The sequence below is a fragment of the Kryptolebias marmoratus genome, linkage group LG19, assembly GCF_001649575.2.
Source record: "Kryptolebias marmoratus isolate JLee-2015 linkage group LG19, ASM164957v2, whole genome shotgun sequence".
Taxonomy (NCBI): Eukaryota; Metazoa; Chordata; class Actinopteri; order Cyprinodontiformes; family Rivulidae; genus Kryptolebias; species Kryptolebias marmoratus.
Window position 1 is genome coordinate 15,699,119 of NC_051448.1, and position 13,081 is coordinate 15,712,199.

Sequence of the window (13,081 nt, forward strand, 5' to 3'; positions counted from 1 at the left end):
TAATTTTCTGATATGATGAATTTGAGATTTTCATTTGTTGTCATTTGTAATCATCAAAATTAAACGAAATAAACATTTGAAATATATGAGCTTGTATGTAATGTATGAATATAATATACAAGTTTCACTTTTTAAATGGAATTACTGAAATCAATCTACTTTTTCATGATATTCTAATTTTATGACCAGCACCTGTATATTTGACTTTGAGAAAAGTCTTCATGAGTGAGCAGAGCAGAAACCTTAGACTGCATAAAACGCTAAAGATTACTCTTATGAACTGGATTTAGACACTATATTTAACATTTATCTAAATCAGTGTGTGCAATATCAATATTGCAAATAATTAAAAAGAAAAAGAAAAAAATCAACGCATACTGCATGCAAAAAAAAACACACAAATAAAGCAAACCAGATGGACCCTCTACTCTGTAATAATAAAATATTTGGGTTTATCGCAGCTGATTTTGGTATTGTAATATTCTAAATAAATGCCTCTAAACTCTAAAATATTTTCTGCTGTTTAATCAAAGAAATGAAAACATCTTTTTCAACAAGGATCTTAAAAATTATGATTAAAATCAAAAATTAACTTGAACACTTTTAATGCAACATTATAGAGACTCAGTGGACTGAACTGCTTTTATCTTTGTTCTCATTTAGTGCAAAACGATTTTAAAACTGAATAAAAACATCTGTATAAAAGTAATACTGATATCTGCTCTTGCCAAGTGTTTTTATTTCCAGCTTCCTGACGGATCTTTCAGAGATCAGAGTCAGAAACTTGACTTGTTGCTGACCAGCTTCCACTAAGTCACCTGAAGCGGATCTTTGTGGACCTGCTCCGTAGTACAGGGCCCTGAGTAGTTAGTGCAGCAGGCGCAGAAACCTTTGTTTTAATGATTTCACGCAGCACCTCTGACTTTTTACAGATCATTGTATCAAGGTAACACAGGCTGAAGAAAACGCACGAGCTCTTTCATTACTTCTAGTGTTCAAAACTCGCAAACATGACAAACATAAATGAGGCTGCAGACGGATTCATAACAAAAAACATCAAGGTAACTTACATTTTTTTGAAGAGTTCCTCTATATCTGTGCGAGGACAAATCTTCTGTGTGAGGGCGTAAAAAATATCAAAGGTGAAGTCCGACGGTTCGATCTCGTCATTCTGTGGAGATGAAAGAAAAGTCATTTAATTCCAGGCGTTTTAAATGAACTTGTTAATAACTCCAGTTTTTTTTTTGTTTGTTTGTTTTTACTTTTCCACTCGGAAGGCCAAGATCCTTGAGAGCCTGAAAAATCCCCTTTTCTGTCTTCCCTGATGCAAATGTTCTCGTGATACTTAAATAAAAACAAGAAAGAGGAAGCGCACTAAGACGAGTGGACGAGGCAGAAATAAGAAACGGGTCACCATGAACTGATGCTCACCCTCTCACAGGGATCTTCCCATTAACGTTGGTCAGGAAACACATTCTCATCCAACTAAACAAGTACAGGAACAAAACAAAGGGTTGAATCGGGTTCTTTAAAAATGAAAACAAGGCAAAAAACGTTGAACCTGCTGAGGATTAAATACACTCACTGTTTCTTCAGGCATGTCATTGGACAAACGTTGTTGGCCTTAAAGTTGTGGATCACCGACCTCAGACCCTCAATCCACTTCTGCAAACAAACAAACAAACAAACAAACATTTAAAACACTCACACCTTCACCAAACTAACTAACAGTGAGGAACGCTCAGAGACGCAGGAGGTCTTCAAACTAAAATACTTCTGATACATTAACATTAAAACCTGGTTTTCTGTTTTTGTATGTGGCAAAAAATAAGAAAAATCCTACGGACTCTGGATGGTTTTTAACAAAACCTGCAGAACGTAGTGATTGGAAATTCACTCAACTCTGCCTGTCTGTTAGCAAAATATCTGATAAACGGGACAGATTTTAATGACATTCAGGAAGTAATTATTGGATGTACGCCTACAACTGATTAACGCTGGAGTCAAAATTAGCCAACACAAAAATGGCAATAATTTTAAAGATATTGAGCTAAAATCTGGTGTGGTAGTAGCTGAGAGTCATTCGACTACAGCGCCATCATTTCTCAGCAGGAGATGATGTCAGTCACACTCTGGCCTGAAAGGCGACGGGCAATATGCATTCCTTCGTGGAACGCTGATTTTTCCTGCTGTTCCAGGTGCAGGAGGCGTAACCTGCTCACCGCCCGTGACTCAGGATGTTTGTGTGTCTGCAGATGCAAATGGGCGCGTTGTTAGGGCCAGCTGCATGCTGGGAGGTGCTGATGGCGCGGCGGCGTGTTTGTGTCTCCGTGTATCACAACAAAAATCACCCCATCGCCGGGAATGTCCACAAACACGGAGGTGCCAAATAACAAATCTGCGTTGGCACAAAACGCTCGTTTCCTGTTTGTTCTCCAGCTGCAGCTGCGGTCTGAACTGACACCTTCATCCAGAATGAAGGAAACAAAAAAAACAACACATTTTCACCAAGGCTAGTGGTGTGTTAAATCTTTCAAGTGTACTAATTATATCACCGTCAAAGAGTCTTTGATTTCCTCAAGATTTAAAAAATTTTTCAGTGATTGTCAGTTTTCCACAACAAATTGTGCCTCCCACATCCTGCATTGTTTGAGCTACCGAGCAGAAATTCCTCCGTTGGTGAAATTAAAAAAAAACCCTTCTCAGAAACAGATGAAGTTTTGGCCCATTTGAAACAAAAACTAGTCCCTTCTGCCTGTTACCTTTCAGGCAGTTTAATCTTGGGTGAACTAAAAGCTGCTGCTGTGTTTTCTTTAATATCAACAAAGGGACAAACGTCAACAATGAAATGTAAACTCGTATTAAAATACTGCAGAGGATCCTGACACCCTGTTATTTACCAATGAATTATAAATTTGCTGCTGTTCTTAACTAAAATAAACCAATGGGGGAAAATAATCACTGGAATAACTCCTAACCAGCTTTGTTTGGTTTCCATCTTCACCATTATTTATGTCTTCAACTCTCCAACAAATCTCCCATTTAAACGGTTTGATGTGAAATCTAAAAGGTCTTCCAGGACATAAAAACCCGTGACTTTTGTGTAAAACCTACATCACATACAGGTGTCTTACTTTGACAGCGCTGCCTGTTTCCGTCTGGGTTTAGTGCGTTTTAGAGATGAAGCTGCTGAACGAAACTCCTGCAGAGTTTTCAGTCAACCGTTTGAGCCTGAATGCATCACTTTGCTGGCGTTGGTATTTTCAACAGCAAAAAAACAAAACAAAACGGGACTGACTGTTCTCCAGTTTCTGCTGTGGGACACAACCACACAACAATACTGAGCTTTGAGGTCCAATCAATATGATGGTCTTTAAATTAAACATGATTAAAACTTGTCCTGTTTAATAAAAGATATTTGTAAAAATAAATAATATTATGGCGCTGCTGTCAGACTAGTTTTTTAAAAAAAAAAAAACAACATTGATGAACGATTAGAAGTAGTAAAAACTGAGTTAATGAAGTCAGCTACAACATTAGCAAACAGGAACAGAAAGTCTCAGCTCACAGTTTAATATCTCGTGCGTTCTCACTAACGTGTCCGGCCCCCCCAAAAAATCACGTTTGTACTCTTCCTCATCTGACAGTCATAGCCTACAGAGAGGTGCTAAGTCCAGATTTTTTTTTTCTGCATTCCCGTTGCTCCTCTCTCCATTTATTCGTCAGCGCTCGAAGTACGAGCCACGAATGTGTGATCACTTGTTTGCAGGTGATACCACAAGCTCAACAGGCTCCTCTATCGAGTAAACAGCTTTCGATTGGCGCCGTAATGCAGTCACAGCAGAAGGCAGCGTCCAAACTGGTGTGCAAAAATGTAAAAAGGAAGAAAAAAAAATCATACAATTTAAGTAATAGAAAGCAGAGTTAAAAATACCCAAAGGACACAAAAAAACCTCTTATGTAACCTGAGCTACTGCAACCAGCTGCTACAGTACAGACATTCACAGATGTATTCTAAATGAAATGAATAAAGAAACATTAATAACAAATAAACAAAAGTGGCACAAGTCTAAGATGGACAAAGTGAGCTACAGAGAACCATAACCCTTTAAGATCGATGCCCGCTCCAGAGCGTGCGTCGATCTTAAAGAGTTAAAATACTGAGATCAGCCCTCTCAGAGAGTCTGTTCTAATTTATCTGTAAAGTCCAGACTTCAGGCTTTACACCAGTTTTTAAATTATCTCCATAGGTCAAGGAAAACCAGAGTTATGATAAATTATTCACGATACATATATATATATATTTTTTAAATCGTCGTCATATTTTCAGTGCGTTAGAGCGAGAAGCGCCAAAACCGGGAGAAAACTCCTCCGTCCTCCGTCCGATCTCACCCCCAACCCAGCCGAATGAAAAAACACCCCCTCCTCTCCAATGTGACAGAGGCTCAACGTTATCTGTCAAGCGACCAAAAACCTACAGTAAAAAGAAGAAAGAGGCGCAAAAATTGAGGTGAAAAAGGCTGTAAGTGTTAAACAGAAAACAGATACCGGATGAAACAACCACACTTACACTCAGTTTAGAGTCACAAATTTACAGAACATGCATGTTTTGGATCTATGAGAGGGAACCAGAGTACTGGATTAGAACCTGCAGGCACACGTCAACAGTCGTCACAGCCAACATTTAAACCGGAGACACTCTTGCTTTAAAGCAGCATTACTAACAGCTACCCCCCCCACCCCCCNCCCGCCTGCAGCCTGGTGTGAAAAGCCTTCAGATTGATCTCCTCAGGACTTCACTGTCTCGGGTGTGTGAGGCGCGTGGATGCAGTTACCCGGGCTACGTCGGGGTTCTCCGCCACCATGAACATGAAGCTCAGGTTCACCAGGTCGGTGCCGCTGCAGATGCAGATGATGCACCCCTCCAAGTCTGCCTCCGTCTTTCCAACGGCCTCGAACGATGACAAGATCTTTGGGTCCTGTGGAAGTCAGACGGAAGAGAACACGATCACGGGTGACTAAGAGCCAATCGACGACCAGAAACAGATGACTAAAGAAAAAGTGGGGCCGTTTAGACATTCTGATGTTCAACAAATTGCACCTTCATTCTTCAGAAATACACACAAGCAACAAGCTAATCAGACAGCAAAGCCATGTTTAATCAGTGGAGCATAAAATCCTTCCCTATAGAAACCCAGCATCACTCGTTCCTCGCAGGCTTTGAATCAGAAATCAGCTCCCCATCTTTACTACAAAGGAAGACTGGAATGCATGTCTGGTTTATGATTAAATTAACAGAAACGAGCAACAGTCTCGGCAGCTTTAAAACCCCGTTTCATCTTTTCTTCCTCATCGGATTATTTAAAACTGTAATGTTTCAAATAGAAACCCTGCTACAGTGCCTGCCAACGCGCACTCGCAGCCCGGTAACTGCGACGTACACAGAACTTTTACAGCGTCTCCTATAACGCTTCGAACTTTTTCGTAGCTTGATGAGTTTGCATCCTAATTAGAAGCCGGAGCCCACATGGGCATCTAATAATAGCATTCATAATTCATAAAGTTGGCGTAGAGCCAAATATTACATTACAGGGTGTCACTGTCGAGGCCGCACGGCACAAATCAATATTTAATGCCCAGAGAAACCCTACAGGTCTGCGTTTGTCTGCATATCTGCTCGATAAACTCCTGATCGGTTTCAGGTTCCAGTAAAAAAAAAAAAAAAAAAAAAAAGCGGAATGATGATCTCGGTCAGTTTATCTTGGCTATTTTGGGATCGGCTTCCTATTACAGGGCGTGTTTCTGACAGGGATAGAAACGTCTTCTACCTGTGAGCTGCTGATCTTAAAGCGTGAACTCCTTAACCCTCAGACGGCTCATTATTTAAGGAACACCATCTGTCCGGAAACCTCCGTGGGTCAAATGCACAAACCAAAACAAACAAATAAAAGATTTCACACAAAACCTGCAGCCAGGGTTGTAAAAAAAAAGGATGTGTTGAATATTTCACGTTTATGTTGTGCTCGTGCCCCTCGAGAATTCGGTATCTAAGAAAAAAAAAAAAAGGCCCAGCAGTGAGAAGTCAACCGGGACTCTCAGATCAGACGTTATTAGACTAAAATATACAACTGTAGCCTTGGCTAATTTAGGCTGGAATAACGTGCCTGACGTGGCAGTCTCAGTAGAAGTGGTGTGGGCTGAATGTGTGAATTCTGTGAAGGCAGACGTGAGGAGAAAGGTCTCACCTTTGGGACGGCACCGACACGAATACTGTTGATGAGGGAACACTCAAGAAGCTGGCCCTCCTGAGGGAGACGGGGGGACAGGTGGAAAGGCAAAGAAAAGAGGAAGAGGAAGTCACAACACTGTTAGTAAGCAGAGACACAGCCAGACAACAAAGGCCATTTGATTTCGGATTTTTTTTTGCATTCAGTTCTCACAGTAAACCCAGAAGCATCATCAACAAACTCTTTACTGTTAGTAATATATGCTCCGAGGACCCAAAACATAAATAGCAACTCTGTGTAATCGTTTCCAAACCTTCAATTTATGCTCTAAGGAAAAAAGGGATACCCCTCACTTTGATTTATTTTAACTATACAAGATGAAACAGACTGACATAAAATGTAACGTTTACGTAAGGACAACGCATAAAATATATATTGCTGCAGGTTTGTTTACCAGCCACTTCAAAAACAGATTTTTTTTAAATACAAAGCTGTATTTATTTATTTTTACACTAAATATGAACAAAAGCACAGCCTACTGTTAAACTGACTAATGGAGATTCTTTGTTGGCAGCTTTTATCATCATATAACATTAAATCTACTGCATGTTTTTGGAAAGTGTCCAAAGTTTGAGTCACAAAAGTGATGTTATTTTTTCCACATTTCCTCACTCTGCTGCTGTCTTTACTTGCTCTGCTCTCCATGTAATTATTTCTATCATTATAACGTGTTGTTCTTTGCCTTTCTTCCTATAGAAACTCCACCTGGACCAGTCATTCTGTGTGTGTCTGTGTCTCTTTCCTGTCCTCTCCAACCCCAGCCGGTTCAGGCAGATGGCCGCCCTTTCTGAACCTGGTTCTGCTGGAGGCTAAAAGAGAGTCGTTCATTCCCACTGTCGCCAACGTGCTGCTCAGGATGGCAGACTGCGACGAAGTGAAGACTCAACACAATCTCCTGGCTTCCTTAGATAACTTTTACTAACTGGCTTTTTATAATCTATGTGAATGTTTTTGTTCAGTACCCTGAGGCGACTTTTGTTGTGAATTGGTGCTATATAAATAAACTGAACTGAATTATTACACAGAAGTCCCTGCTTCCTTGGCGGACCTGCATACAGGCAACATAAGAGAAAAGACGGAGAGGAGATCGTACCTTTCCCTCACTCTTCCAGGTGATGAAAAAGCCGTACTCGTCCACCTTCATCTGACAGTTGGGCTCAAAGATGTATGGGTCCTGCAGAGGACAAAATTAATCTTTCGTAAGAGAGGAGGCTTCATCGATCACACAGTTTCACTGGACGTGGCCTCACATTACACAACCTGCAAAGATTACTCAATCAGACGAATACATTTGAAAAGAAGTTCATTTTTAAAGACACACGCACACACACACACACACACATGTGAAAGCCTGCATGCACAAAAATATCCCGCTGTGTGCAACGGAGGTGAAACAGACTGTGCCCAGCCCAGCTACTGTGATGCTGCAGCACACGTGTAGGTCTTTAATAGGAGTTAAGGGTAAAATAAATCGACCTCGATTAACCTCAGCTGTCTTGTTTTAGTGGTTTCCACTACAGCTGGTTACCTGGAATCAGTGTTTGCAACCAAATCACTGCATTTAAGAGGGCTTATCTTCCTATTCCATTCATCACATATCTCAGAAGGCTGAAAAATAAAGAGGTAAAAATAGAGGAGCAAATGGCTGTTAGGTCACTCTTTGTCTAATATTAGAAACAGAGAACAGTGTGACGCACTGGTGCACACACACACACACACTAAAATGCAGTTTATTATTTTAGGAAGTTGCTGCCATGAGATACAGCAGCAAATAGAACTAGGTTGGCTTGTTATTTGGCTTTGCCCTGACATCTAAAACCACCATAAAAGAAAAAAAAGAAAACAATCCCTTTTCCATTTAGGACACAGTGAGCCTGCTGGAAGAGCAGCTGAAAGCTTGATTCTCTTTCATCTGAATTAAGACTGACAGCCGCTTCATTTCAGAGTGGTCAGCTCTCCGAGGGAGATGGGCTAAAGTAACCTCTGTTTATTAACAACAACCAGGAGGCTGCTGGTCTACCATCACTAAGCAAAGAGACGTCAAGGCGAGGACTCACTGCTTTAGCTCCGTCTGGACGGGAATCCATTTTTATGGCGGTCCGGCTCCACCTGAACATTTGTCTGTCCCTCTCCTACATGCCAAATTAGGTACGGCTCAGTGTCTGTGAATCCACTCCTTTACTTCAAAACCTACATCAAAAACTGATATTTGAAACTCATACAATTATATATCTGAAAGGATGCAGATGGAATACCTCAACCTTCCCCTTCAGATATATTTGTTCCTCATCTTAGTCACTCTGTTACCTGATCTTGCTGATAACCGATCCGGGCCGTGAGCACTGTAAACATTGTTGAGGAACCGTGAGCAAAACGAAGCGAGCGCCTCGCGGTCCTCGCCCGTTTTGCTCGTCTTTCAGCAGCTGTCAATACGAAGCTGCTTAGTCCCCCTGGAAACCAAACGTCAGCCTGATCTTAAGTGATTGATTTCCAATAAGTGAAATAATGAAAGGAGCACACACAGAGGAAGTCCTTTGGCTCTTAGCATGATGAATTACACTGGACCTCTTTAACCCGTGACTTCCATGACTCTGGACTGTCAGAGAGGAGAAAACTCGCTTGAGATGGCTCACCGTAAGACAAACACACTGTGATTACAGCAAAATCTATAGCTCATTTAAAGCCTTTCTTCTTGCTGCAGAACAGGCACTGGGTGTTATTCAGGATAACAAACGCAGTTTAACATTTAAAGGTATCTGTTTTTTTTAATTGGCAGGGCAGTTATTACCTCAGGTTGTACCGTTTCCCTATGAAAGCCTAAAACAGAGCTGAAAGCTGAACCATCTGTCGCTCCGTGGGGTTTCAGTCAGTCAGGAAGGTTTTGTGGACGCATATCGGCTCGTTCCTGCTGAAGACTGCGGCTGTCATCTTAATCGATGCTGAGCGAACCCTGCAGCCTCAATGAGATTTAACCCTTCGTCTAATAACCCGTATTTCAGAATAAATTAAGGATTTAATTTGTTACTGTTTCCAATGTGATTATAATCTAGGTTATAAAATTGTTTGTCCAAGTTCCTACCAAAGACTGACCCTGTTTGCATTCAGGCCAAAGCTAACCGTGGGCTGCCTCCGCTCGGCTCTAAACTCTAAACAGCAGCAGCAGCAGGACACGGAGGACCTCCTTCAGCAGCACGGTGGCCCACTTCAGCTGCTCTCTTTGACGTCGTTGGATGTGATGGTGGCTTTCCGTGCACTCTTTTAACTTTTCTTCTCTGGCCAAGAGAGACCCCCCCCCCCTCCTCTGACGCCTGACAAAATAAAGAGAACTGAAAGGATTTCCTGGTGTGTGTATCTTTCTGAGTGGGGATGTATTTAACTGACACACTTTGTGCATCAAACGTTCAATCTAAGAGTCCTCAGTATCAAGAACAAGGGGAAAACCTATTTGCTGGTCATATGCATCAAAATAATTATAGATATTTGATGTTAATGTTTGTAAATAGTGAAAAGGTAAAAATGGGAATTAATTTAATTGCAAAAGGTACAAGATATAATAGGTAGCAATAATTACCATTTAAATTTAATTGCATTTTACCCAGGGTAGTTCATCTTTACAAGGATCTTATATAATCTTAAATTTGCAGCTTCAATCTGAACTTTATGACATGGTTTTTTTTCTTACATAATCTACTCATGGTGGCAAAGTGAATACTTCTAAAGATTATAGAAAATTGTGTACAAACTGTTATCCATGCTGAATATTTCTGAACAAACATTTTCTCTAAAAGACTCATAAGTGGCTCTCAGAGAGAAATCTCAAAATCAACAGCAAAGCTGCTTTATTTGGTCAGCCATTTAACACAGCGTTAATTTATTTCATAAACTCGCATTAAGTCAGCTCTTTGTCGCACTTTTATGTTGTTTGTTGGGTTTACTTTTCTGATCAGCTACTGTACAACTAAGATATCTAATTTAGAATAAAATCCCATCCAAAGAAGTCTTTCTAAAGTAACCATACTGTACAGATAATCTTGTCAGAGTGCTTGTGAAGACCCAAAAGGCGACACCAAATCTTCCTAATGAGCCTGATCCGTTACGCCTACCCTTTGCTAGAACTTTGACAGAAACAATAATGTAATTAAACGGCTGACCTCTGAGGGTTTGTGTTGGTTTTAATTATGTCCCCTGACAATTGTAGTTGTTGGTGGTGGTTGGTTGAGGAGCCAAGAGTGCAGGCAGCAGGTGACTGACAGGCAGGCAGGTTTAAAGCCAAAAAAATGTTTGTTTTTTTTCTTAATTACCCAAAAACCAGGAAACCCTAAAGCCAAAACCTAAAGAGAGGGGACTTACACATGAGGACCAGACAGAAGACTGCAGGGACTGAGGAGTATCTAAGTGCATGGAGGAGTGATTACAGGACGGCTTTCAGCTGGGCTGGGCTAACGAGCACATGAGGGGCAGGTGTGACAAACAGGGAGCTGATGGACTAAGAGCATGAAACTACACAAACACAACAACTCCCTGGCTCACAGGAAATTGAGACAAAGAGAATCAATGAAGTGAAGGATTGAAATAGAGAAGAATGAAAAAAAAAGAAAAGAAATCAGTGAGGTTATTTGCAAACTCAGAGGGTACGCGACACAGGCTTAACCTTCACTGTCTCTCCTAGGATAATAAACCAGAGCTTTGCTGATCAATTCCATTAATGACCGGGGCAGAAAAGAATCCGATTTACCTCATCGAACCTGTCGAAGGAGGCCCCTTCCTGCATGAACTCAGGCAGATGCTTCTGCCAGTTGAACTCGTAGGATTTTGTCATGGCTGCTCACACACCTGAGACACAAAAAGAGAAAAAGAAAAAACGAGTTAGTTAAAAAGATACAATTATGTTTAAAAATATCTGTAACGACCAGGAATGACAGCTCATAGGATGTATTGTAGATGATTAAAAACACTCATAAAAAGCAGAAATATCCCTGATTGATTGGTTATTGGGTTATTTTGGATGTTAATGCATCATGTAGGATTTGTTTCCATTTATTAGAGACATGCCTGAGAACGTGATCCTGGCTTTTAGACTTGGTTCAGGTTCACAGACCAGTTAAGAAAAACGAGCAAAATGACTAAAATAGAAGGAAAGAAGTCATGTTCACACCTGGACTGCAGGCAGGATGCAATCCAAAGTGAAACTTGCTCCTTTCTATTCCTTTATGTTTATGTTTGTTTACCCCTTTGATACCGTAGTTATATTTAAATGCAGGCAGTGTTGAGAGCTTCATCTGCCGAAGCTGTGAAGGCAGCCCAGCTGTAAACACCAACTGTAAAAGAAATGTCCTGACCAGCCACGTGTTCCCCTGAACATCTCCTGTGTTTTTGAGGGAAATGGCTTTGTAATGACAACGGTTTAGTTAACAGTTATTGACAATCCAACAGAAGGCTGACTGCAGCTGTACTCTGACCCGGCTAACGGTTATATGTGGGGCCCGGGAGGGTTATAAATGAACTAGAAATTGCCCTTATAAAGGTTTGCTCATGGGCTCTTTATTGTTCTCGGGTAAACTGCCTGACTCCGCTCGCTTATATTGTATGGCCCAAGTGAGCTCCAGATAAAACGCTAATTTTAGGGTCATGCCTAATTAATAAACACGTATAACTAATATGTTAATTAACAGGGCCAGCCGAAGGCAAACTAAACTCCTGTAGACAGAAACATCAATGCTCCACATCATCTTCCTGCATAAGACTGAACAATAAATTATTCAGACGGAGGATTTGTTTTCCTTTTGTTTTGCGCTTGTCCTGAAATCTTCTAGATATACTGTAACAGTCAGCACGTCTATCATCGTGGAAGACATCAGGCTCAGGGAGGAGAGGGGGCGGACTGTAATTTTTGGCGACGGGGTCTTACATCAGCCTCAGATGTGTCAGACAAAACCGTGAGGGAGAAGCACATTCGCAAATGTGACATACTATACAGTCTAAGAGCTCAGCTGGGATTTCTCACCAAACATTTTATTTGTGTTTGGACATGTGGTGCAAGCACAACAAAAACATTTTCGTTTTAAAGATTTTTTTTTTATGTAGTCGTGCAGACTGGGCCTCAGTCATTATGGGGATACTGTGACTGAATTCTGATTAGCAGGTTTTAGGCTGTAGAGGTATAGAGGACAGGCTGTCTAATGCAGTCATTCCCAACTCCAGCCTTTAAGGAACACTATCCTGCATGTTTTAGATGTTTGTCTGCTTTGACACACCTGATTGGAGTGAGTGAGTGATTAACAGGCTTCTGCAGAACTTGAAGACCTGCTGAAGAGCAGAGAAACGACTAAAACCTGCAGGATAGTGCTCCTTAAGGGCTGGAGTTGGGAATCACTGGTCTAATGGGCCAGGTTACTACATTAATAAACAAATAAACAGAACACAGTTCTTTTGGGAAGCCCAGGTTTACCTTAAAGTCTTCACCACAGGTTTTACTGATGTGTCTGTCTGCTTGATTCTAGGTCTGTGTGTCTAATAACTCTGCACATGATGAAAAGCAATATACAGGTGCTGGTCATAAAATTAGAATATCATGAAAAAGTAGATTGATTTCAGTAATTCCATTTAAAAAGTGAAACTTGTATATTATATTCATACATTACATACAGACTCATATATTTCAAATGTTTATTTCGTTTAATTTTGATGATTACAAATGACAACAAATGAAAATCTCAAATTCATCATATCAGAAAATTAGAATATTACTGAAGACCAATAAAAACAAAGGATTTATAGAAATGTTGGCCAACTGA

The 13,081-nt window shown here is 40.7% G+C and overlaps 1 protein-coding gene across 5 annotated transcripts in view; it reads right to left on the reverse strand.

Moving 5' to 3' along the window:
* LOC108231822 (1-phosphatidylinositol 4,5-bisphosphate phosphodiesterase beta-4) overlaps window positions 1–13,081 on the reverse strand; it is a 63,572-nt gene that overhangs the window by 19,137 nt on the left and 31,354 nt on the right. For all 5 annotated transcript variants that reach the window (XM_037981521.1, XM_017409156.3, XM_017409155.3 and 2 more), the window contains exons 4-11: window positions 11,023–11,120; window positions 7,381–7,461; window positions 6,246–6,305; window positions 4,836–4,979; window positions 1,586–1,665; window positions 1,432–1,485; window positions 1,263–1,344; window positions 1,071–1,171 (exon numbers count right to left, since the gene is read on the reverse strand). In XM_037981521.1, the coding sequence (XP_037837449.1) occupies window positions 1,071–1,171; window positions 1,263–1,344; window positions 1,432–1,485; window positions 1,586–1,665; window positions 4,836–4,979; window positions 6,246–6,305; window positions 7,381–7,461; window positions 11,023–11,106 (686 nt within the window). In that variant the 5' untranslated portion in view covers window positions 11,107–11,120. The remainder of the gene's footprint in view (window positions 1–1,070; window positions 1,172–1,262; window positions 1,345–1,431; window positions 1,486–1,585; window positions 1,666–4,835; window positions 4,980–6,245; window positions 6,306–7,380; window positions 7,462–11,022; window positions 11,121–13,081) is intronic.